This window comes from Coregonus clupeaformis, chromosome 30 (assembly GCF_020615455.1).
Source record: "Coregonus clupeaformis isolate EN_2021a chromosome 30, ASM2061545v1, whole genome shotgun sequence".
In the NCBI taxonomy this organism is placed as follows: Eukaryota; Metazoa; Chordata; class Actinopteri; order Salmoniformes; family Salmonidae; genus Coregonus; species Coregonus clupeaformis.
The window spans coordinates 9,148,091-9,174,703 of record NC_059221.1 but is presented as its reverse complement, the minus strand read 5'-3'; the positions used below and the strand labels follow the sequence as shown (position 1 = coordinate 9,174,703).

The 26,613-nt window shown below is 42.2% G+C and overlaps 1 protein-coding gene across 1 annotated transcript in view; it reads left to right on the top strand.

The window, feature by feature from the left end:
* Positions 1 to 2,351: 2,351 nt before the first annotated feature.
* The window catches only part of LOC121545993 (tumor protein p73-like), a 38,446-nt gene continuing 14,184 nt past the window's right edge, over positions 2,352 to 26,613 (top strand). The window contains exons 1-2 of the mRNA XM_041856950.1: positions 2,352 to 2,613; positions 3,337 to 3,588. Of these exons, the coding sequence (XP_041712884.1) occupies positions 2,593 to 2,613; positions 3,337 to 3,588 (273 nt within the window). The 5' untranslated portion in view covers positions 2,352 to 2,592. The remainder of the gene's footprint in view (positions 2,614 to 3,336; positions 3,589 to 26,613) is intronic.

Genomic DNA, 26,613 nt, shown 5'->3' with positions numbered 1-26,613 from the left:
GCTTCTTCTTGAGCCACTCCTTTGTTGGCTTGGCCGTGTGTTTCGGGTCATTGTCATGCTGGAATACCCATCCACGACCAATTTTCAATGCCCTGGCTGAGGGAAGGAGGTTCTCACCCAAGATTTGACGGTACACAGCCCCGTCCATCGTCCCTTTGATGCGGTGAAGTTGTCCTGTCCCCTTAGCAGAAAAACACCCCCAAAGCATAATGTTTCCACCTCCATGTTTGACAGTGGGGATGGTGTTCTTGGGGTCATAGGCAGCATTCCTCCTCCTCCAAACACAGCGAGTTGAGTTGATGCCAAAGAGCTTGATTTTGGTCTCATCTGACCACAACACATTCACCAGTTCTCCTCTGAATCATTCAGATGTTCATTGGCAAACTTCAGATGGCCCTGTATATGTGCTTTCTTGAGCAGGGGGACCTTGCGGGCGCTGCAGGATTTCAGTCATTCACGGCGTAGTGTGTTACCAATAGTTTTCTTGGTGACTATGGTCCCAGCTGCTTTGAGATCATTGACAAGATCCTCACGTGTAGTTCTGGGCTGATTCCTCACCGTTCTCATGATCATTGCAACTCCACGAGGTGAGATCTTGCATGGAGCCCCAGGCAGAGGGAGATTGAATGTTATTTTGTGTTTCTTCCATTTGCGAATAATAGCATCAACTGTTGTCACCTTTTCACCAAGCTGCTTGGCGATGGTCTTGTAGCCCATTCCAGCCTTGTGTAGGTCTACAATCTTGTCCCTGACATCCTTGGAGAGCTCTTTGGTCTTGGCCATGGTGGAGAGTTTGGAATCTGATTGATTGATTGCTTCTGTGGACAGGTGTCTTTTATACAGGTAACAAGCTGAGATTAGGAGCACTCCCTTTAAGAGTGTGCTCCTAATCTCAGCTCGTTACCTGTATAAAAGACACCTGGGAGCCAGAAATCTTTCTGATTGAGAGGGGGTCAAATACTTATTTCCCTCATTAAAATGCAAATCAATTTATAACATTTTTGACATGCGTTTTTCTGGATTTTTGTTGTTGTTATTCTGTCTCTCACTTTTCAATTAAACCTACCATTAAAATTATAGACTGATCATTTCTTTTTCAGTGGGCAAACGTACAAAATCAGCAGGGGATCAAATACTTTTTTCCCTCACTGTATTTGTTTTCTTAACTAGTAACAGTAATCATACAGGTGTATCACACTTTCTATTAACCGTCTGTGTGTACTACAATGTGATGGTCTTTATAAGCATTTATTCATATAGGGTGTTATAGGGAGACACTGGCTTTTACCAATGCTCATAGCAAGCCTTGCACCATACAGTCAACCCAAGCCTGGTTTCATCATAAATGGGTCTTTCTAGTTTCATCATCATCTGTAGACTTATTTGGCTTTAAAGTAAACAAATAACGTGATCCGTATCTATGTTGCCCCACTTTCCTAACTCTTTGTGCATAGAACCTTGGTTAGCCCACTGACACACAGAGTGAAGGTCTTGTACTATCTCTATATGACATGTCTCTATATGACTTAGTGACTGTCCCTGTATGACTGAGTGGCTGTCCTTAAATGGCTTAGTATTTGTGACGGTCCCTGTGGGATTATCAACTAGATTCAGCAGCGGGCCAATTTTTTCTTGAGCGGATGGTCGGGAGGGGGTGGAACATAATTACAAATAATTTGTAGACTGCAAATTGACCACAAATTGACCACATATAATATTTGACTACAACATAATCATTTCAAACCGCGCTTATGCGTGGAAATAGTTGAGAACAGTTTTTACAGTATTTTATGTCCAACAATGAAATTAAATAAAAATATTTTGCTTAGAACATTTGGGGGCCAGTTGGGGATCCCTGCTGTATGACTTTGTCACTGCCCTATATGACTTAGTGGCTATCCCTATATTATGTGAAAGATATACCTGATTATTAAAGCTGTCCTACATTTTTTCCCTATATGGTGCATGGTTCTTGCTAGAAATATGCCTACTGTTTTCTTTTATCCGGTAATTCAAAAGGGGGGGGGGGAATCTAAAGTACTTTGATGAGTCATCATTGCTAAAACATATAGGGAACTGCAACCCACTTCTTGACAACAACAAACCTCAATCAAAATATGTGAATTCACCTCAGTATTGATGAAACATAAGCCTCCTGCCCCAAAGACAATCTCATGCACTGTCCTTATATAGGCGCACCACTATCTCCCCTCCAGTGACCTTTGAACCTGACTCCTCATACTTTTTAGTTTTTTCTTCATTCCCCTCTCTCTCTCTTTCTCTGGGGCTTGTCAGACAGACATACTGTGTTTACCCTAGCTGTGCAGGTCTTCACTAGGCGTTCTCCGGCGTGTGCGTACTTGCGCCGTCATTTGAAACCGGGCATGCTGTAGGTAGAACACTGGCGAGATTTTGGGGGTCTCTCTCTGTCTTTCTTTTCTCTCTCAGTCCATCCCCTCTTGTTCTCTCTATCGGTGGAGCTTTACCATTAAAGGGTCTTTGGGGGTCTCCCTCTTTCTTCTTGCTTTTTTTTGCTTGGATACTTCTGACCTAGAAGTTTGTGTGTGAGAGTGAATACAGCCAATTGGGAGGATGTACTACGTGAAAAAGAAGGTAACTCTTGGTCTTTGATTCTACGTCTATACTCATTGCACTAGTTGTGTGTTGATTGTCCAGAGGTTATGAAGTCAGATTAGATTGGGGAAAACATTGAGGAAAAACACATTTCTGTATTTCTCTGTAGTATTTCACATTCCATTGCAAAAGTGTATTGCTTATATCGATGACTGATAATGATCAATTGTGTGCCAATCTCCAATCAAAAAGCTACTGCACAAGTTGGCGACTTTGATCAGATTTTCCCTCCCTGTTTATTGATGATTTTGATGTTATCTGTACATATCTAGCGTTTCCTTCCATGTGTGCTGGTAGTAGTCGGGCTAGCCTTGCAGAGCAGTAGTCTGAAATGTGTCACCACTTACTACAGAGCTACAAATCTTTCCCTCCACATGGTGGTGGCTGGGGGGGAAAGTAGAGGCGCTGCCATGGAGATGGGACTGACTGGCAATTAGGCAGATCAAAGATTACATTGGTGTTTTACAACCTCACCCAGCCCCCCTGGGTATACAGGGTGGGGGCCTATACTCACATGCACACACACCTCTCAACACTCCCTACCTTTCTAAAAACCTTTCCCTGAGTGTTGTAACACTGATGAGCTGATAAAAAAAAAAAAAAAAAAATGAGCCAAAACATTCCTGTGTGTGTCTCCAGGTTGGGCCTTACCTTTTCCTTAACATTATCCTGCTCCCTCTCTCCTTCCCTCCCGCTGTTCAGTCCCAGTACAATCTGCTGAGCAGCAGCATGGAGGCGAGCCTGGGGAGCCAGCGAGCAGCATCCACCAGCCCCTACAGCTCTGGGGAGAACACGTCCGCGGTGCCCACGCCGTCACCCTACTCGCAGCCCAACAGCACCTTTGACGGCCTGTCGCCGGCGCCCGCTATCCCGTCCAACACCGACTATCCAGGGCCACACTGCTTCGAAGTCACCTTCCAACAGTCCAGCACCGCCAAGTCCGCCACCTGGACTGTGAGTTGAGTTCACTTACACACACACACACACATACACACATGCACTGATGTAGGCGTACAGATGTACATGCACATGAACACAGACATACAGGTGAGCGCTAACACATTACAAGCTAACAGGACGGTGAGGGGTTCTTTTGTCTCTCTGTCTTACTGTCTCTTCTATATTCCTCTTTCTCGCTCTCTCTATCTCACTCTCTCTCTTTGTGTTCTCTCTAAAGTTTTTCATTTCATTGTCTGTTACAGTGTTTCTGTCTTCTCTTGGCTCAAAAGTAAAGTTAATCACAAACTAAAGTTGCTGGTTAAGGTGATACTTTCCCTGAGAACTGACTGAAATTGCTGCATTGGATCAATGATGAGATGGGTTGTTGACTTCAACCGATTATGTATTGATGTCTATGGCTGCAAACACTCTTGTGACAAGCACTATCGTTGTGACTCTTCATGGGTTCAAAGAGTACTCACTAACTAAACTATTCTAGTATTTGTGACTTGTTTCAGGAAGCTAGGCGTATGTCACACATCATTACTTCACAGGAGAGGCATGTTAATGTTTATTATAATTGTTTTATCAAAATGCGGTTTTTGGCAGAAATGCCTTCTGGAACATGTGAACTTTCATGTGCCTTAATAACAAACTTGTATGCCATCTGTAAATACGAATAAAATGGTTAAATGACGAGCCTAGTTGGTTTAGCCACGGAAAAAGACAGCAACCTTCCCACTAGCCATAATTGGCTGGGATAATGAGTGGGCTGGACATGTAGCGCGCTTCTGTCTATAATATAAGATGGTCAGTATGTGTAGGTAATCCTTTCTAATGCAGCTTTTTTGAAAGATATGGCTGGCTAGCTAGCAGACGTTATGTGTATGATCTGTGTAGTAATATTATTCGTGTCTCAGAACCATTTGCATTGCTAGTTATAGCTTAATGTTGGTTAGCTAACATTGAACCTGGTTGGTTAGCTACCTGCAGATTCATGCAGGGTAGTAACGTTATGAGTTGGGATTATGGATTATTGTTTAGCTAGCTAGCTACATGTCTTAACAAAAGACTCCACTATGTAAGTAACTATTTCAATAGAATGTTTATGATGTCACTGCGACAACTGTCGATAGACGTAGCTGGTAAATTCACTCTGGCTATCTACTCCGATTACAGAGCAGTCTCATCTGAGTGTGCCGGAGCGCAGAATAACTGAAGAATTTACGATCGCTCAACACCCGTTGAATATGGCCGGTGTCAGTAAACGTTGGCAAAAAAAGTGTAATTACACAGTTGCAGTCACCAACGCTCTGGATAACATAAAAACAGCCTAACCAGCTCTGCTAGGGCGAGTAAAATGGTCAGAGTGAGCTGTTCTCTCATTTGTGTCTGGAAGTAGCTAGCAAGCTAGCCAACGTTAGCCAGTTAGCTTGGGTGCTTGACTGCTGTTGTTTGGGGTGTGTTCATAAATTCAATCTGGAGTGCCAGAGTGCACTCAGAGTGCGCGCTGGGCATTCATAAATTCAGAGCGTTGTCAGATTGTCAGTTCATAAATTCAGAGCGTTTTGCTCTCGGAGCGTTCAGAGCGCACACTGGACGCGGAGTAGGGTTGAGCCTAACGTTCTGACCTCACAACGGCAGTCAAGCACCCAGGCTAACTGGCTAACATTGGCTAGCTTGCTAGCTACATCCAGACACAAATGAGAGAACAGCTCACTCTGACCATTTTCCAAGACCTAGCAGAGCTGGTTAGGCTGTTTTTCTGTCATCCAGAGCGTTATTCTGCGCTCTGGCACACTCAGACGAGAGTGCTCTTAAATCAGAGTAGATAGCCAGAGTGAATTTACGAACGTGCCTTAGGTCAGAACGCTGGGATCAACTTCCAGTGTACACTCCGAGAGCGAAACGCTCTGAATTTACGAATGGCCAATCTGACAACGCTCTGAGTTTACAAACGCCTAGAACACACTCTGGCACTCCAGATTAAATTTACGAACACACCCGTAGTATAAACCAGCCTTCAGTCTTGTAATCTTTGGTTGTTTAGTACATAGCCTCACATGTGAATCCTTAAAGAGATGGGTGGGGCTAAAGCTTTTAAGAGGGTGTGAACGATGCTGAATGGGTGTAGACAAAGAAGAGCTCTCCAGTAGGTACCAAAACATTCAAGGGCCATTTTCTCAAAAGTGAGGTTACAAGTTTATCAAAGCAGAATTATTTCCCCATTGTTCCTCAACTGGAGTGTATGATATACCATTTTCTATCTCTGAGTCTCTACTTTTATCCAATGTAAAAAAAAAAAAAAAAAAATTTTGCTGCATAAGACCGAATCGAGCCGGTTGGTCACATTTGTATAAGGCACTTTATTCTGCACTGAAAATAGTTCAGACAGGAAACGCCACATATTCATTTAACCATTTATTAGAAAATATTGCAATACATGCAATATGTGACCCACGACCTTGATACTGTCCTATGTAGCAAAATGTGTTGGTACACCTACTGGAGAGCTTGTCTTTGTGTACACCCATTCAGCATTGTTCACACCCTCTTAAGCCTTAGCTCCATCCATCTCTTTAAGGTTTCACGTGTGAGGCCAAGTGCTAAACAGTGTGAGTAAGGTAGTGTAGTAAACAACCAAAGATTAAGACTAAAAGTGGTGAAAAGTAGTAGCAAAAAGTAGTAGTAAAAATACACGTTATCTAGTCCTTGGCCTATATCGTAATCTGACTTTGGTGCAGGTCATGTTGTTCTTCACATTACCGTCTCTGGTAAACACACACTATATCAAATAAAATAAAAGTTTTTTTTGTCACATGCACAGGATACAGAAGGTGTAAACGGTACAGTGAAATGGTTACTTGCGTAGTGGAGTCTTTTGTTTAGACCCATAATCCCAAACCATACTACCATGCCCCATGCATGAATCTGCAGGTAGCTAAAGCTAACCAACTAGGTTCAATGTTAGCTAGCTAACATTAGGCTATAACTAGCAATGCAAATGGCTTTCTGAGATACAAATAATATTACGAAACAGCTCATACGCGTAACATTAGCTAGCGAGCCTGCCAGCTAATGTTAGCTAGCTAGCTAACAGTACACTTTAACTTGCAAGGAAAACAACTTTCTGGCAAAATTAGAAACGTATAATATGTGAAAATGTAGATGGACTCTTACCCGTACACATGGATGAAATCAAAAGAATCAAATCAAATTTTATTTGCCAAATGCTTACTTACAGCCCTTAACCAACAATGCATTTATTTCTTAATAAAAATGTAAAATAAAACAACAACAACAAAATTTTTTAGCAGAAGTAAAATAAAATAACAGTAGGGAGGCTATATACAGGGGGGTACCGGTGGAGAGTCAATGTGCGGGGGCACAGGCTAGTTGAGGTAGTTGAGGTCATATGTACATGTGGGTAGAGTTAAAGTGACTATGCATAAATAATTAACAGCGTAGCAGAAGCGTAAAAAGATGGGGTGGGGGTGCAAATAGTCTGGATAGCCATGATTAGCTGTTCAGGAATCTTATGGCTTGGGGGTAGAAGCTGTTGAGAAGCCTTTTGGACCTAGACTTGGCGCTCCGGTACCGCTTGCCGTGCGGTAGCAGAGAGAACAGTCTATGACTAGAGTGGCTGGAGTCTTTGACAATTTTGAGGGCCTTCCTCTGACACCGCCTGGTATAGAGGTCCTGGATGGCAGGAAGCTTGGCCCCAGTGATGTACTGGGCCGTACGCACTACCCTCTGTAGTGCCTTGCGGTCGGAGGCTGAGCAGTTGCCATACCAGGCGGTGATGCAACCAGTCAGGATGCTCTCGATGGCGCAGCTGTAGAACTTTTTGAGGATCTGAGGACCCATGCCAAATCTTTTCAGTCTCCTGAGGGGGAATAGGCTTTGTCGTGCCCTCTTCACGACTGTCTTGGTGTGTTTGGACCATGATAGTTTGTTGGTGATGTAGACACCAAGGAACTTGAAGCTCTCAACCTGTTCCACTACAGCCCCATCGATGAGAATGGGGGCGTGCTCAGTCCTATTTTTTTTCCTGTAGTCCACAATCATCTCCTTTGTCTTGGTCACGTTGAGGGAGAGGTTGTTATCCTGGCACCACACGGTGTAATGGATGCCATGGTTGCCCTTAGCTAACCAACTAGGTAAAATGTTAGCTACCTAGCAAACATTAGGCTATAACTAGCAATGCAAATATATTTCTGAGATACAATTTTTTTTTACTACACAGCTCATACACATAACATTACCTAGCAAGCCAGTCAGCTAACTTTAGCTAGCTAGATAACAGTACACTTTAATTTGCAATTCAATTGACTTTCTGACAAAATTAGAAACAAATCATATCTGAAAATGTAGCTAGGCTCTTACCCGTATACATGGATGAACGCTTCTCCCTCTCTGTCACTGTCATGGATTTATATTTGTATTTATTATGGAACCCCATTAGCTGGGGTCCGGCAAAATTAAGGCAGTTATAGAATTTTAAAAACATTAAAATACATTCATTACAGAATTCACAACACACTAAGTGTGTGCCCTCAGGCCCATACTCCACTAACACATATCGACAACACAAAATCCATGTGTTTGGGTGTGTATAGTGCGTATGTTATCATGTTTGTGTATGCATGTGTCTGTGCCTATGTTTGTGTTGCTTCACAGTCCCCGCTGTTCCATAAGGTGTATTTTTATCTGTTTTTTAAAATCTGATTCTACTGCTTGCGTCAGTTACCTGATGTGGAAGAGAGTTCCATGTAGTCATGGCTCTGTGTAGTACTGTGCGCCTCCCATAGTCTGTTCTGGACTTGGGGACTGTGAAGAGACCTCTGGTGGCATGTCTTGTGGGGTATGCATGGGTGTCTGAGCTGTGTGCTAGTCGTTTAAACAGACAGCTCAATGCTTTCAACGTGTCAATACCTCTCACAAATACAAGTAGTGATGAGTCAAAGTCAATCTCTCCTCTACTTTAAGCTAGAAGAGATAGACATGCATATTATTCATGTTTGCTCTCTATGTACATCCAAGGGCCAGCCGTGCTGCCCTGTTCTGAGCCAATTGCAATTTTCCTGAGTCCCTCTTTCTGGCACTTGACCACACATCACTGAACAGTAGAGCCTGTAGGATCTGCCTTGTTGATAGTGCTGTTAAGAAGGTAGATCAGCGCTTTATTATGGACAGACTTCTCCCCATCTTAGCTTCTGTTGTATCAATATGTTTTGACCATGACAGTTTACAATCCAGGGTTACTCCAAGCAGTTTAGTCAGCTCAACTTGCTCAATTTCCACATTATTTATTACAAGATTTAGTTGAGGTTTAGGGTTTAGAGAATGATTTGTCCCAAATACAATACTTTTTGAAATATTTAGGACTAACTTATTCCTTCCAACCATTCTGAAACTAACTGCAGCTCTTTGTTAAGTGTTGCAGTCATTTCAGTTGCTGTAGTAGCTGACATGTATACTGTTGAGTCATCTGCATACATCGACACACTGGCTTTACTCAAAGCCAGTTGCATGTCGTTGTTAAAGATTGAAAAAAGTAAGGGGCCTAGACAGCTGCCCTGGGGAATTCCTGATTCTTACTGGATTATGTTGGAGAGGCTTCCATTAAAGAACACCCTCTATGTTCTGTTAAACAGGTAACTCTTTATCCACAATATAGCAGGGGGTGTAATGCCATAACACATCTGTTTTTACAGCAGCAGACTATGCTCGATAATGTCAAAAACCGCACTGAAGTCTAACATTACAGGCCCCATAATCTTTTTATCATCAATTTATCTCAGCCAATCATCAGTCATTTGTATAAGTGCTGTGCTTGTTGAATGTCCTTCCCTATAAGCGTGCTGAAAGTTTGTTGTCAATTTGTTTACTGTAAAATATCATTTTCCAAAACTTTACTAAGGGTTGGTAACAGGCTGATTGGTTGGCTATTTGATCCAGTAAAGGTGGCTTTACTATTCTTGGGAGGGGAATACCTTTTGCTTCCCTCCAGGCCTGAGGGCACATACTTTCTAGTAGGCTTAAATTCAATATATGGCAAATAGGAGTGACAATATTGTCCACTATTATCCTTAGTCATTTTCCATCCAAGTTGTTAGACCCCGGTGGCTTGTCATTGTTGATAGACAACAATACTTTTTTTCACCTCTTCCACACTCAATTTACGGAATTCAAAATTGCAATTCTTGCCATGGTTGCCCTTAGTTTGAAGATTTAATCCAGAGACGTGTTTAATACAACAGCCTTCTGTTCTCTTTTCGACTCCTACCACATTTGCAATCATACTCTGCTTCCACCGGGCATTCCACTTATTTCAAAACTCGGTCAACTTCTTCTGTGACAACAACACTGTTGATCAACGTTTCTTCCCATCACTGTCATCAGAAGACTCTACAATATCTGGTTCAATTAAAATGTTTTTACCAAAATCAGGGATTTGCTCATCGTCTGATTCATTTTCAAAGTCAGAGAGTGTCAGCATGGCACGATCGTCCTCCAGAAAGAAGTCCATCACAACTTTTTCCCACTGATCTTTGTCAATAGCACCTGTTAAATTCAGGGCAGCAATGTTGAGAGCAACACTTTTGCAGTTCGTCATGATATCTTTCAAAAAAGCAGCGGTATAAAGGATTATCTAACCATGTTATAGACAGAAGCATGCTACATGGCAGACCAATCCGAACTCATCTCTCGGCATGTCCAGCCCATCCATTATCTCAGCCAATCATGGCTAGTTAGAAAGTTCCAGTCTTTTTCTGTGGCTAAACCAACTAGACTCGTAATTTAACAATTTTTCGTATTCGTATTTACAGATGGCATACACATTTGTTATTAAGGCACATGAAAGTTCTCATGTTCCAGAAGGCATTTCTGACAAAAAACACATTTTTATAAAACAATTATAATAAAAAATTAAAATGCCTCTCCTGTGAACTAATGATGTGTGACAAACGCCTAGCTTCCTCGAATGGGTCAGATGTTACAGAAGGGGGTCGCAGTTCCGGAGCGACCCACTAGGTGTCATCCTCCGACAACCTTAGGCACCCCTTCACTCACAGTCTGGACTAATCATTATTTTATTGGTGTCACCTGTGTCTACCTGTTCACCTGTGTATTTATGCCATCACTTCCCTGTGTTCCCTTGCTCTGTTTTCTCTGCTAGTTCTCGATGCCAAACAGTACTAATCAGTGTCTGATCGCGAGACGTATGTACAGGTACTTGAGAAGTGTTCTCCCTGTTTCATTGTTGTTTTCAGTCATAGTTAGTATTTCGTATGTTTGCTGTCAGCCTGTTTTTGGAGACCAATTTGCTCCTCCTTTATTTTTTTGTGACAAGTCCGTTATTTTGTGTCCTGGTTTTGGGACCACCAGTAAAGATCCTCGTTTCACCATCTCTGCCTACTGCCTACTGTCTATCCTGCACCGCACCTGGATCACACCTCACACCAACCCTTACAGTCAGATATGGTAGTTGGTAAAAAAAAAATATTCAACTCCATACTACCGAGCAACCAACAGCAGTAGAGGCAGCAGGGAATGTGTGAGTAAAACTGATCAGCTTAGAACCTCTTGATCAACAATTTGAATTCCATCTAAATAGACATACCCAAATGTAATTACATTTAATGAGTTGGCCATAAACAATAACTGGTATTGTTGCATTGTTGAAGAAAGATTTGGAACTCACATTTCTGGTAAAAAAAATACTTATAAATTGCTGAGGTGTACTACATTTTGAGGACACAAGCTCAAGTACATAATACAAATATTATGAAGATATGAAAAATCATATATCATTTTTTCCCTATTCAACAAAAGTGGGGAAATAGTGCTTGAAATGTTTTCTAAATATAGTTACAATCAAATTATAAACGACTTACTATAAGATTTCACATTTTATATAACTGTAAAGTAAATATGATTAGTGACAGTACAATGTTGGCACTATTTCATATAACTGACGACAGAAAATTGTATCCTCGACGTCCACTGAGCAGTGCAGAGACACCATTCAAATGTGTGCAGACTCGTTACATCTTCAGCTTTAAGTTCGATGTAATTTTGTCCATCTGTGACCGAGAGAAAGTGGTCTACTTTCAATTCTATTAAATTATTTTATGTTGAGATCTCTAAATCTGGCTGAGAATATCACAGCGAGATGAAACCACAACAGCTGGATCCGCTAGACTGTCACCGTTCATATGCCATCTCACTTGGCCTCACTTGCTCAGAGGAAAAGGAAATTGATTCTTTGTCTGGATAGGCCATAAAATGTGACATATCACTCCCTATCCAAATGAGGTCTGAAATCTGACACTTCAAGTCAGCTCTGCTGAGTGGAAAGACAGATGGGGCTTTTTGCAACATTAAGGAACGCTTCACGGAGTGCTTTGTACACGAAAATGTCAGTCAGAACCGGTCCAGAACCGCTCAAACTCCCCCATATGGGGGACTTAACATTGAAGAGGTTTTAAATTGACTGCCATATTAAGGTAGGAAGTCTTTGTACAATATGATTGGTGCGACGTCAGCTGATGCATCGCTGATGCCAGTACTCGGGTTTCCTGTCTGAACCGGCTGCGCTTTATGTTTTTTGCATCAAGTGATATTTTCTTCAAGTGATTGAGAGCTAGTTCTGTTGTTCCTTTTGGTAACACTTTTAAGGTGCACATATTAGCCACTAATTTGTAGTTTGTAAGTGTGTATGCAAGTAGCTAATAAGGCCTTTATTATGTCTTATTATGTCTTATTAGCCATATATTATTGTTTACTTATTCAAACATTATATGTCATGTGTTACAGACCAATCCTTAATAACCTCATTGTTAGTCGTAATAAAAAAGGAAATTATTATTGAATAAAGAACAGGTTACACAAGAAACAGACTCTTAGTATACCTCCCGAGTGGCGCAGTGGTCTGAGGCACTGCATCGCAGTGCAAGCTGTGCCACTAGAGATCCTGGTTCGAATCCACAACGGCGCACAATTGGCCCAGCGTCGTCCAGGGTAGGGGAGGGAATGGCCGGCAGGGATGTACCTCAGTTGGTAGAGCATGGCGTTTGCAACGCTAGGGTTGTGGGTTTGATTCCCACGGGGGGCCAGTATGAAAAATAAAACAATTATGTATGCACTCACTAACTGTAAGTCGCTCTGGATAAGAGTGTCTGCTAAATGACGTAAATGTCTCAATGTAGAACTAATAAAAGCATAGTACCTTAAGATTAGTTTCCTATACTATAAAGTGTTACCTTATTCGGTGAATATGTCTTTATTATGGCTAACAAGGAGGTTATTAATGATTGGCCAGTAACACGACTTATAATGTTTGAATAAAAAAACACTTAATTAAGGACTAATATAGTACATGGCTAATAAGACAATAAAGACCTTATTAGCTACTTATATACACATTTATAAACTACAAATTAATGGATAATTAATTGACCCCCCATTTTTTTAAGCTGCTGCAACTCGCTGTTTATTATGTATGCATAGTCACTTTACCCCTACCTACAGTTGAAGACGGAAGTTTACATACACCTTAGCCAAATACATTTAAACTCAGTTTTTCACAATTCCTGACATTTAATCCTAGTAAAAATACCGTCTCTTAGGTCAGTTAGGATCACCACTTTATTTTAAGAATGTGAAATGTCAGAATAATAGTAGCTTTTATTTCTTTCATCACATTCCCAGTGGGTCAGAAGTTTACATACACTCAATTAGTATTTGGTAGCATTGCCTTTAAATTGTTTAACTTGGGTCAAACGTTTCGGGTAGCCTTCCACAAGCTTCCCACAATAAGTTGGGTGAGTTTAGGCCCATTCCTCCTGACAGAGCTGGTGTAACTGAGTCAGGTTTGTAGGCCTCCTTGCTCGCACATGCTTTTTCAGTTCTGCCCACAAATGTTCTATAGGATTGAGGTCAGGGCTTTGTGATGGCCACTCCAATACCTTGACTTTGTTGTCCTTAAGCCATTTTGCCACAACTTTGGAAGTATGCTTGCGGTCATTGTCATTTGGAAGACCCATTTGCGACCAAGCTTTAACTTCCTGACTGATGTCTGGAGATGTTGCTTCAATATATCCACATAATTTTCCTTCCTCATGATGCCATCTATTTTGTGAAGTGCACCAGTCCCTCCTGTAACAAAGCACCCCCACAGCATGATGCTGCCACCCCCGTGCTTCACGGTTGGGATGGTGTTCTTCGGTTTGCAAGGGACCCCTTTTTTCCTCCAAACATAAAGATGGTCATTATGGCCGAAAGGTTCTATTTTTGTTTCATCAGACCAGAGGACATTTCTCCAAAAAGTGTGATCTTTGTCCGCATGTGCAGTTGCAAACAGTAGTCTGTTTTTTTTTAGCATTGCCTTTAAATTGTTTAACTTGGGTCAAACGTTTCGGGTAGCCTTCCACAAGCTTCCCACAATAAGTTGGTTGAATTTCCCACAATAAACTATTTCATTTGTGTTTTTAAAAGAATTAGAGATTTTTTATAACTTGTTGATAGATTAAATTAAATATCTGATGGTGACCCATCATATTGCAGGACTGATTATGGCAAGTCAGTTTATATTTGGCTTGCCTAGCTAGCTAGCTAGTTTTGCTAAAATTATTTGAATGATGCAGCAAAACCAGATCAACAGCATTGGGTTTTTAGCCCCCTGCCCGAGTTCCTAGAGGGTAGTGTGAGGGGATGCAGAGGCTCGCTTAGTCGGGGGCTTTTCTGGACCACTGCTGAGGTGTGGTGGTCTTACTGGCACTTTCACAGTCAAAGAAGCATCACCCAGGTAGGTGCTACATTTCAGTAGTGGATGATCCGGCCTATCTACGGAGGAGGAGGAGGAGCTGTGACTATCGATGATGACGAGGTGGCCGTTGATGAGCTCCATGGCCTGTCTGTCAGATGTCTCTACCTCCCTGCCTGACTATACCATCTATGCTCCCTCCTCCTTTCTGAACTGCCTATCATATAAAGATGGACATGGAAAACCATCGCCCAAATTCTGCCAGATCCCTATTTGTTTAGTTAAATTGTTTTTATTTTATTTGGTTTTCAAAGTGACTTTGAGATTCTACTTGTAATGAAAAGCTCTATATCAAATACATCTTCTTCTTCTTCTTCTTCTTCTTCTTCTTCTTCTTCTTCTTCTTCTTCTTCTTCTTATATTTAAAGGATCTGACCCTCCACCACATTACCATCTTTCTTCAGCCCCTCTCTTGGCTGTCACCCTCATCGCCCTGGGGCTGTACTTCATCCCACCACATAGGCTTCCTCTGCAATCTGTCTGTCAACTCTGTTCTTTGACTCAAGCCTTTCTCACACCCCTTTCCTGCCTCATAGCGACCAAGGATACACATGGAAAACACCAGCCCCGTTGTTGAAACTAGATGAGTTATGGGGCCCAAGAGATCGAACTCTTTGGCTTGAGTGCCAAGCGTCACGTATGGAGGAAACCTGGCACCATTCTTACGGTGAAGCATGGTGGTGACAGAATCATGCTGTGGGGATGTTTTTCAGTGGCAGGGACTGGGAGACTAGTCAGGATCGAGGGAAAGATGAACAGAGCAAAGTACAGAGAGATCCTTGATGAAAACCTGCTCCAGAGCGCTCAGGACCTCAGACTGGGGCGAAGGTTCACCTTCCAACAGGACAACGACTATAAGCACACAGCCAAGACAATGCAGGAGTGGCTTTGGAACAAGTCTCTGAATGTCCTTGAGTGGCCCAGCCAGAGCCCGGACTTGAACCCGAATCAACAGCTCTGGAGAGACCTGAAAATAGCTGTGCAGCAATGCTCCCCATCCAACCTGACAGAGCTTGAGATCATCTGCAGAGAAGAATGGGAGAAACTCCCCAAGTACAGGTGTGTCAAGCTTGTAGCGTCATACCCAAGAAGACTCAAGGCTGTAATCGCTGCCAAAGGTGCTTCAACAAAGTACTGAGTAAAGGGTCTGAATACTGTAAATGTGATATTTCACTAAAAAAAAGTATACATTTGCTTTGTCATTATGGGGCATTGTGTGTAGATTAATGAGGAAAAAAACAAATTTAATCCATTTTAGAATAAGGCTGTAACTTAACAAAATGTGGAAAAAGCCAATGGGTTTGAATACTTTCCGAATTCACTGTAAATTATCTCCAATGTATTGTCCATGTAAAAAACCTCATTAGGGTGAATAATATCCGACAATACCTTTTTAATTCAATGCGCTATGCATTTTGCTAGGATTTTGGCATCACAACACTGAAGTGTAAGGGGTCTCCATTTTTATTTCAGTTTTGTTCTTTTTGTTACCCCTTTTTCTCCCCAATTTCATGATATCCAATTGGTAGTTACAGTCTTGTCCCATCGCTGCAACTCCCGTACGGACTCGGGAGAGGCGAAGGTCGAGAGCCATGCGTCCTCCGAAAAACACGACCCTGCCAAGCCGCACTGCTTCTTGACACATTGCTCGCTTAACCCGGAAGCCAGCTGCACCAATGTGTCGGAGGAAACACTGTACAACTGGCGAGCGAAGTCAGCGTGCATGCGCCTGGCCCGCCACAAGGAGTCATTAGAGCGCGATGGGACAAGGACATTCCGGCCGGCCAAACCCTCCTCTTGGACTTAAAGGCTTTAATTGCATCTATAAGTTCCTCCTCTGTAATTAGGCCTTCATATGAGTGTTTCTGTATAGCTGTTAATTTTACACTATTAATAGAAAAACAATCCTTACAATTAACTTCAGTTAGTGGAGATGGAGGAGACTGAAATGAAAACATATGCTTAAAGTACTTGACTTCCTCTTTCCAAATATTGTTTGGTGAATCATGGATGACTCTGTCATTTGTAACAAGTTTCTGTAAATTATTTTTGGTAACATTTCTATGTTGAAGATTAAACAATGATTTGGTGCATTTTTATAATACATTACACTTGATCTTTCTTTTTGTTTTTCCTCTAACTTATTCTGTGCCTCTATGATACAGTTTTTATTGCCATCTGTCTGTGCTGTTAGTTTCTCTATTTTCCTTTTTAAGATGAACTCTTAGGGGGCATTATTGACTTCCATCACTTTCTAGTGTTTGCCACTAACGACTCTCTCTCAGCTACTGTAGGAGGCATTGGGTTTGGGGAGATTAAATACCATTGCTCCTGCCCAGACAGACTCAGTTTGTGTTTGCAAGCAGCTCAGAATGTATTCTGCATACCATTGCCACTATGATGAGTTGCCAATAAGTGGACAGCACTTTTAGTGGACATTTAGTGGTTGCACAGTTTTTCTTTTTATCTGTCTGGACTGATGAGGATTTTAAGTGTTGTTGTATGTGGAGAGTCTGTTCTGTCTAGGCTTATGTATTGTTGGTTATAGTTACCATGTTGTTGCCACTTCCATCCCAGCAACAATCTGTCCATGGGAATGAATATTGAATTGAATACACTTACATACTGTATACTTGACTGACAGCAGTCATCAGGTTTGGACTGCAGTATTGGCGAATGAGTTGACACCTGCTTCGCTCACTGTAGGTGAAATAGAATAGAACAGAATAGAACACTGCACAACACAACATAATACCTTGTCACAATTCTTCCCACTTAACAAGTCTGCCTAAGCTGACTTTAAGCCACTCTATTTAAGCCACTCTAAGATCTCATAGTTGCTGTTATGGGTGTCTTGGGTGCCTGTCTGGTAAACAACTCATTATTCTGTATTAGGGATAATTGTTCCCAAGAATGAGCCTTTTGCCTCTTTAGACATTCCTGGAGCTCTCTGAGCAATAAGTGCCATGATGGGATGATCTAAATCTGATCTAACACCTCAGCCAGTTTTTCCAATAATGACCAATTTGGGGCTACCGACACTCCGAGAATGTTCCAACAGCGCTCTGCCACTCGGCTGGGTGTCGATTGGGATGGGGAAGAGGCAGGCCGGAGCATGCTCCTAATCCCGGCGTGTCGGGAGCTGCTCTTCCCAGCTATTAGCCTTTCACCGCCAGGATGTGGGCCCCAACATGCACATGGAGTCAGACTTCCTCTGAGTCTATCCCATCCCCAGCACTGCCTGCTGGCCTGTGTGTGTGTTGCCACAGCTTGGTAACACACACACACTTGATAATGAGGTTTCTTTACACACACGCACACACATACAGTGAGGGAAAAAAGTATTTGATCCCCTGCTGATTTTGTACATTTGCCCACTGACAAAGAAATGATCAGTCTATAATTTTAATGGTACGTTTATTTGAACAGTGAGAGACAGAATAACAACAACAAAATCCAGAAAAACGCATGTCAAAAATGTTATAAATTGATTTGCATTTTAATGAGGGAAATAAGTATTTGACCCCTCTGCAAAACATGACTTAGTACTTGGTGGCAAAACCCTTGTTGGCAATCACAGAGGTCAGACGTTTCTTGTAGTTGGCCACCAGGTTTGTACACATCTCAAGAGGGATTTTGTCCCACTCCTCTTTGCAGATCTTCTCCAAGTCATTAACGTTTCGAGGCTGACGTTTGGCAACTCGAACCTTCAGCTCCCTCCACAGATTTTCTATAGGATTAAGGTCTGGAGACTGGCTAGGCCACTTCAGGACCTTAATGTGCTTCTTCTTTAGCCACTCCTTTGTTGCCTTGGCCGTGTGTTTTGGGTCATTGTCATGCTGGAATACCCATCCACAACCCATTTTCAATGCCCTGGCTGAGGAAAAGAGGTTCTCACCCAAGATTTGACGGTACATGGTCCCGTCCCCATCATCCCTTTGATGTGGTGAAGTTGTCCTGTCTCCTTAGCAGAAAAACACCCCCAAAGCAGGTAGCTTAGTGGTTAAGAGTGTTGTGCCAGTAACCGAAAGGTCGCTGGTTCTAATCCCCGAACCGACTAGGTACAAAATATGTTGATGTGCCCTTGAGCAAGGCACTTAACCCTAATTGCTCCTGTAAGCCGCTCTGGATAAGAGCGTCTGCTAAATGACAAAACATTTACAAATGTGTTCTTGGGGTCATAGGCAGCGTTCCTCCTCCTCCAAACACGTTGAGTTGATGCCAAAGAGCTCCATTATGGTCTCATCTGACCACAACACTTTCACCCAGTTCTCCTCTGAATCATTCAGATGTTCATTGGCAAACTTCAGATGGGCATGTAAATGTGCTTTCTTGAGCAGGGGGACCTTGCGGGCACTGCAGGATTTCAGTCCTTCACGGCGTAGTGTGTTACCAATTGTTTTCTTGGTGACTATGGCCCCAGCTGCCTTGAGATCATTGACAAGATCCTCCCGTGTAGTTCTGGGCTGATTCCTCACCGTTCTCATGATCATTGCAACTCCACGAGGTGAGATCTTGCATGGAGCCCCAGGCCGAGGGAGATTGACAGTTATTTTGTGTTTCTTCTGTGGTGTCAAGACAACGATGCTGATATGCTGTGATGACAAGAAATCCGCTGACACTGTCCTTGATTATAATGGTTTATTACATCAAAGATTACAGTATCAATTTACAGACTCCTGCAGAAGTCCGGAGAACAACTGACCAAATCTCTAATATGTTATTCTCTCCCTCCTTTGTTCAAAAACATGGTATTTATATCCTATGTAACATAATATGGCGTGATTTTAATAGACCAATCCCTGGCCTCTACATAGCAGACTCTCCTCTGTTTTAGGGGGCCCCTATAGTAATGTTTTCCAGATGTTTCCGCAAGCAGAGCCAAGTTCCTCTAACACACCATTTGCAAACGTCAGCAAAATGATAAACTGTTTAGATACTACATATTTCCCCCCTTCGAGACTAATTAAGTCTCGAAAACAAAAATAATAGGATTATGACAAATCATGTGTAACTTTAACAATAAAACAAAATGTATGTAGTGTGAACAAATTTTTATGAAGTGTAAACATATCGTTATGGCGTGTAAGAGTGAAAAACCTGTCTGGCAGCTTTCTTTCCAAATATCCATCAATCAGTCAAGACAGTAAAATTCTCTCACGGCCCCTCTACCCCAGGCGATCACCTAAGTACTCCAGATCAATTTATAAATCTTTATCAATGCATTTTAAACTATGATGCAATTGAATACACATGAAAGCCTCAGAAAACAAAATACAATCAAAATTGTCCACATTCAGGCTGGTCGACCCATCGGACCCTCCTGTGGATTCTCTCTGTCCCTGCCTAGACCCAATATCCCTAAGCTTCAACGAAGTAAACAAAAACATCTGAGGTCCCCACATGTACCCAACAACAGAAAACATAATTCTTCAAAAATTAATACAGAAAGAATATGAGACAAATTATGTATTACACATACAAATATGTCTATATATCATTGCAGACACTGGAATGTAGTCCACTACACTGCATCTCCTCAGCAGTGTCGACTTTTAATGCAACGTCGATGATGGGATCTGAACATTTCCACACCTTCCTTGTTCCACTTCCTCCAGTCCATTCATATTGTCCATGTTTGAGTATTTGAATCCCACTCTACACATTCCCCCATATGCTTCTGGAAGAAAAGAAAAGACCAACCAGTATCTTTTGCAAAACAACACATGCAAATTAAAACATCAATATCAACAATAATATAAAAATGATATATAATATGAATCACATTCCATTTCCCCCCTTTGATTCATAAGAAAATACTAAATATCACAATAATATGTAAAGACGTGAAAAATGATCGGATATTCAAAATGTCCTAGAGTTACTTCAACCCTAGTTTTCATAACTTTTTTGGTCTGACTTTTTTCCCCAATTTCTTCAAAATCCATTTCACTGATTTATCCACAAAACTCTTTCCCATTTTCTGAGGATATTAAATCGGGAAATCCCCACCTGCTTAAGACTTCTTTACACAAGAACTTAGCAACCGACTGAGCATCTTTTAGCTTAGTTGGACATCTTATGCACCTCTTGGTGTAGGAATGTAACCAAGAAAAACAGTCACACCCCTGCGAACATTATTTTTCAGACAGATTGTGCACCTGCCTATGACATAGTCAACCTGTTCAAGCAGATATGGTTCCCAAAAACCATACTCCTTTGTGATCTTTCTCCTAACCTCCCCCCTTGCAACATTAGCTAACCCATGTGTTTCCTGAATCATCAGACCTAATAGGTCTAGAGGCGCTACTATCAACCCCTCATGGTTTCTCCAAAGACAACAAAGGCATGTTACTATGAGGATATTTTTTTTTGTCTTCAAAACACCTGCTTTCGAAACTCCTTCAATTTGTGGTTCGATCCCTTGGATTGCTTCATCTTTCAATGGATACTGATTCTTCCAAGGAGGTCTGGCTCCTGGTCGAAGTTCAACTTTCACCGGTTGGGCTGATTTCACAAGTCAAATATCGGTACTGTGTTGAGACCACAAACATTCTGGAACTTGTTGCAACATCTCCTCTTTCATAGGGTCTGAATCCATCTTCGCACTGCAAATAGATTCATGTGTCATCCGTACAGCTTGTGGCTCTCCTTGTCCTTGAGCCGAAATCATGATTTTGAGAAATCGCTGATCTTCACTCCTCCAAATCCCCAAATTCTCTTTCATCGGTACGAAAACAGCTTTCTCTGCTTCTGTCATCATTTCTCCTATATGCTTCTGCTCATAGTCTTCAGAAACCAACAAGGTCACATGTGGCACACTGTTCTCAATCTCAAATTCTTTATCCAGATAATCGTCTGTGTTTATCTTCATAGCTGCTCCTTGTGGTCCTAAAATTATGCAACATGAGCTGAGTTGAACTTTCTTTGGTTGATGACTCAACCATTCCTCTGAGTTCGATTGGGCACCATTTTTGAAATATTTGAGCGTACAATGAAATGGATATTCCGGAAGCCTCGCATCTGGCATATTTGCCACAATGAATTTCTCCCACATCTTAGCCTGCTTCAAAAAAAAATCACTGAGATTTCCAATCCAGAATACTGAAGAAGAATCCATCTCTGTCGTCATCAACAATTGGTAAACCTTTTCCTTTGGCACTTCTACCAGACAGCCGTCTGGTGTACATTTTATTGTACAGTTCCATTTACACAATGCATCTCTTCCCAACAATGCAATAGGTGTATGTTCTGATACCAGTATGGGTATTGTAATTTTCTGATTTTCATAGCAGAGCTCAATTGGTTCCGTAAGAGGAATCAGCTGTTTCACTCCCTCAAATCCGATAGTCCTAATTAGTTGATTGGACATAGGGAGATGTGTAGCATCTTCAGGCCGAACACAGGTAAAAGCAGCTCCGCTATCCGCCATCACTTCCAATGGTCGTTTGTTTACTTTCACCTCAATTGTTGGATCTTTTTCCCGGTCCTGATGCTACCAGCTGACACCCCCTTTCGGATCTTCTGGGCACCTCTAGAATCCTTGCTCCGGGCCCCTATAAGGGTTCACCGGTCCTCCAGATGATCTTGACTGGCCCCTGTATCTTCCTCTGAAATTCCCTCTGGTGTTTCCTCCTGGCCCATTACACTCACGGGCAAAGTGACCAACCTGTCCACAATTATAACACACTTCTGAAGATTGCTGGAAGTATGGCTTAAATCTTCCTCCTCTTCCTCTTCCTAAGCCTTCTCGTCCTCTTCCTCTCCAATTCTGTGTCTGTCCAGAAACTGGCTGTGGATATGGTATGTTAAGCAACAACCACTTATCAAACAGAATACTTTATCCGTGTGTATTCAAAATCTCCCCCTTTCTTCTCTGTCTGCAGCACTAAGTCTGCGTATCACAGCAGCTCAGTGCAGGCAGGGGAGTGGCATATTTGCTCTACGTAACTCTAAACTCATAAAATCCCACGCATGCGCAGCTCATTCACCAGTGCGATTTCAAAGCGAGAGGAGCTCTCCCAAGCAGCTCTCTCCAAGCTAAACAACAGAAAGTAGACAGACCAGCTGTCCCTCCGTTATTTCCAACACAGACAAACAGTAACACTTAACAAAACTCACAAACCAACACAGAACATATAACACAAATCCTACTTCGAAGTTTCTTATCTTCACTTATTCTAATCTGCAGATTTTATAGTTATTTTCTTATCCATTCCAAATAATCGTCCTCCCAGGGGCTCATAGTTTTTTAACAATTATTAAACGTTCTCTCTAATGGAGACTCATAAGATTTTAACCTTAACTAACATATTTCCTTACAAAAAACTAAAACCCCTGTTGTCATAGCCTTAGTCGACACACAGCAGAGACCTCCCCTTTTACACACACATGCATAGGCTGTCTGCCTCTCACACACACACACAATTCAAGAGGAATGCATCCGTTCATACAATACACTAAGCATGCTACCGTCGCTCCTTATTTCTTATTGTTCCTTCCTAAATTTCTGCTACCTCGAGTTGCAGATATTCAATGAGAGGTTACTTCGAACACATACCTCGTCAACTATATGTCGAGAGGTAACTTACAATTAAATGTATCTTCCAAAAACTCACAGTTCCCAGAACTGACCCGAAAGTCAACCTAGTGACTCTCCTAGGATTTATGGCCCATCTTAATGATCGCCTCGTTTGAGGGCTTCCTTAAATCAGCGACGTCCTAAAAGTATACTTTTACTTATTTCCTGGCCTTATTCCTTCATGCTATCCCTGGACACTCCTTTTCATTTGATTCAAGTCAAATATCCGTGCGCCAGTGTTAACAATTCCTATAGACACTCCCCCCTGTTTGCATTGTTCCCAACGCAAACAAATGTAGAAATTTAGAACGGATTCTCATCACACAGCAAATAAGAGCAAGGCGCACACACAAGTCCTTAAACGGTACATCTCCTCAACGCACACACACAGCACACGAACCGACCAGCGCTCAAAGTTGTGAGAATGCATGCCTCTTGAGCGGGAGTCACTTCGTAGCCCATGAATAGAACGCTGAGAAAAGACGCAACACGTCCCAAATCCTCGTCGCCATTCTGTGGTGTCGAGACAACGATGCTGATATGCTGTGATGACAAGAAATCCACTGACACTGTCCTTGATTATAATGGTTTATTACATCAAAGATTACAGTATCTATTTACAGACTCCTGCAAAAGTCCAGAGAACAACTGACCAAATCTCTAATATGTTATTCTCTCCCTCCTTTGTTAAAAAACATGGTATTTATATCCTATGTAACATAATATGGCGTGATTTTAATAGACCAATCCCTGGCCTCTACATAGCAGACTCTCCTCTGTTTTAGGGGGCCCCTATAGTAATGTTTTCCAGATGTTTCCGCAAGCAGAGCCAAGTTCCTCTAACACACCATTTGCAAACGTCAGCAAAATCATAAACTGTTTAGATACTACACTTCCATTTGCGAATTATCACACCAACTGTTGTCACCTTCTCACCAAGCTTCTTGGCGATGGTCGTGTAGCCCATTCCAGCCTCGTGTAGGTCTACAATCTTGTCCCTGACATCCTTGGAGAGCTCTTTGGTCTTGGCCATGGTGGAGAGTTTGGAATCTGATTGATTGATTGCTTCTGTGGACAGGTGTCTTTTATACAGGTAACAAGCTGAGATTAGGAGCACTCCCTTTAAGAGTGTGCTCCTAATCTCAGTATTTGTATAATCTCAGTTACCTGTATAAAAGACACCTGGGAGCCAGAAATCTTTCTGATTGAGAGGGGGTCAAATACTTAATTCCCTCATTAAAATGCAAATCAATTTATAACATTTTTGACATGCGTTTTTCTGGATTGTTTTGTTGTTATTCTGTCTCTCACTGTTCAAATAAACCTACCTTTATAATTATAGACCAATCATTTCTTTGTCAGTGGGCAAACTTACAAAATCAGCAGGGGATAAAATACTTTTTTTCCTCACTGTACATGAACGAACACATGCGTGCACGCACACACACACACACACACACACACACACACACACACACACACACACACAGATATTCAAACACGTAGACACACACACACAGAATTGGAATCAATTAGTCACCTTTCTTGGTGTATCATCCTCACTCTTTACTCACACTTCTTTCCATGTTCACTGTGTCTCATGCTTTGGAGCCAACGTAGCATCTGTATTGTTATGTATCAATCAAAATAGTAATATGTACATGAAGCACATCAAAAGGTAAAGGTGTTGTCACTTTTTGTGCATTATGTCAAACTCGACAAACTATTTCCAGCAAAACATGATATGATTGCTATGATGCGATGTGATGCGGAAAAAAAAGAAAGAAGTGTATGGAGCTGGCCATGCTTATCGTATAGAGTTTGAGCAGGGATTAAATCTTACAGTTGAGATGTTAGGCTCTCTGCTGACTAGTCATTACTCCTAACGCACATTTCACAGCTAACTTTAGCCACAACTACTAAACAATCAATGGAAGTAAATGGGGCATGTGTGCAATTGTCAAAATGTCCTCGTCAAATCAACAAAATCAACTCAAATCTACTCCATGTTTAGATTAATGTTACTTCAAGGTGATTTGGCACTTTAAAAAAACATGCATACGTCACATTCACTTCCATTGATTGTTAGCTAGTGGTGGCTAACGTTAGCTTTAAAGAAAACCAAACCATGGATTACAGTTTCTCCTGGACCAAAGACTACTTTCAGGGTGAGGAACCATCTAACATCAAGTTGTAAAATCCTGAACTTCCCCATTAAGGTTAAGATAGATTTGTGCCTAAAGGCAACTTTTACCCAAAGCAATACAGTCATGAGCAACAGCCATACATTACCAGCAATATCAAATCAAATCAAATCAAATGTTATTGGTCACATGCGCCGAATACAACAGGTGCAGACATTACAGTGAAATGCTTACTTACAGCCCTTAACCAACAGTGCATTTATTTTAAACAAAAAAAGTAAAAATAAAACAACAACAAAAAAAGTGTTGAGAAAAAAAAGAGCAGAAGTAAAATAAAGTGACAGTAGGGAGGCTATATATACAGGGGGGGTACCGTTGCAGAGTCAATGTGCGGGGGCACCGGCTAGTTGAGGTAGTTGAGGTAATATGTACATGTGGGTAGAGTTAAAGTGACTATGCATAAATACTTAACAGAGTAGCAGCAGCGTAAAAAGGATGGGATGGGGGGGCAGTGCAAATAGTCCGGGTAGCCATGATTAGCTGTTCAGGAGTCTTATGGCTTGGGGGTAGAAGCTGTTGAGAAGTCTTTTGGACCTAGACTTGGCACTCCGGTACCGCTTGCCGTGCGGTAGCAGAGAGAACAGTCTATGACTAGGGTGGCTGGAGTCTTTGACAATTTTGAGGGCCTTCCTCTGACACCGCCTGGTATAGAGGTCCTGGATGGCAGGAAGCTTTGCCCCAGTGATGTACTGGGCCGTACGCACTACCCTCTGTGGTGCCTTGCGGTCGGAGGCCAAGCAGTTGCCATACCAGGCGGTGATGCAACCAGTCAGGATGCTCTCGATGGTGCAGCTGTAGAATTTTTTGAGGATCTGAGGACCCATGCCAAATCTTTTTAGTCTCCTGAGGGGGAATAGGCTTTGTCGTGCCCTCTTCACGACTGTCTTGGTGTGTTTGGACCATGCTAGTTCGTTGGTGATGTGGACACTAAGGAACTTGAAGCTCTCAACCTGTTCCACTACAGCCCCGTCGATGAGAATGGGGGCGTGCTCAGTCCTCTTTTTTTTCCTGTAGTCCACAATCATCTCCTTTGTCTTGGTCACGTTGAGGGAGAGGTTGTTGTCCTGGCACCACACGGCCAGATCTCTGACCTCCTCCCTATAGGCTGTCTCATCGTTGTCGGTTGATGTTGTGTCGTCGGCAAACTTAATGATGGTGTTGGAGTCGTGCCTGGCCATGCAGTCATGGGTGAACAGAGAGTACAGGAGGGGACTGAGCACGCACCCCTGAGGGGCCCCCGTGTTGAGGATCAGTGTGGCAGATGTGTTGTTACCTACCCTTACCAGCTGGGGGCGGCCCGTCAGGAAGTCCAGGATCCAGTTGCAGAGGGAGGTGTTTAGTCCCAGGATCCTTAGCTTAGTGATGAGCTTAGAGGGCACTATGGTGTTGAATGCTGAGCTGTAGTCAATGAATAGCATTCTCAC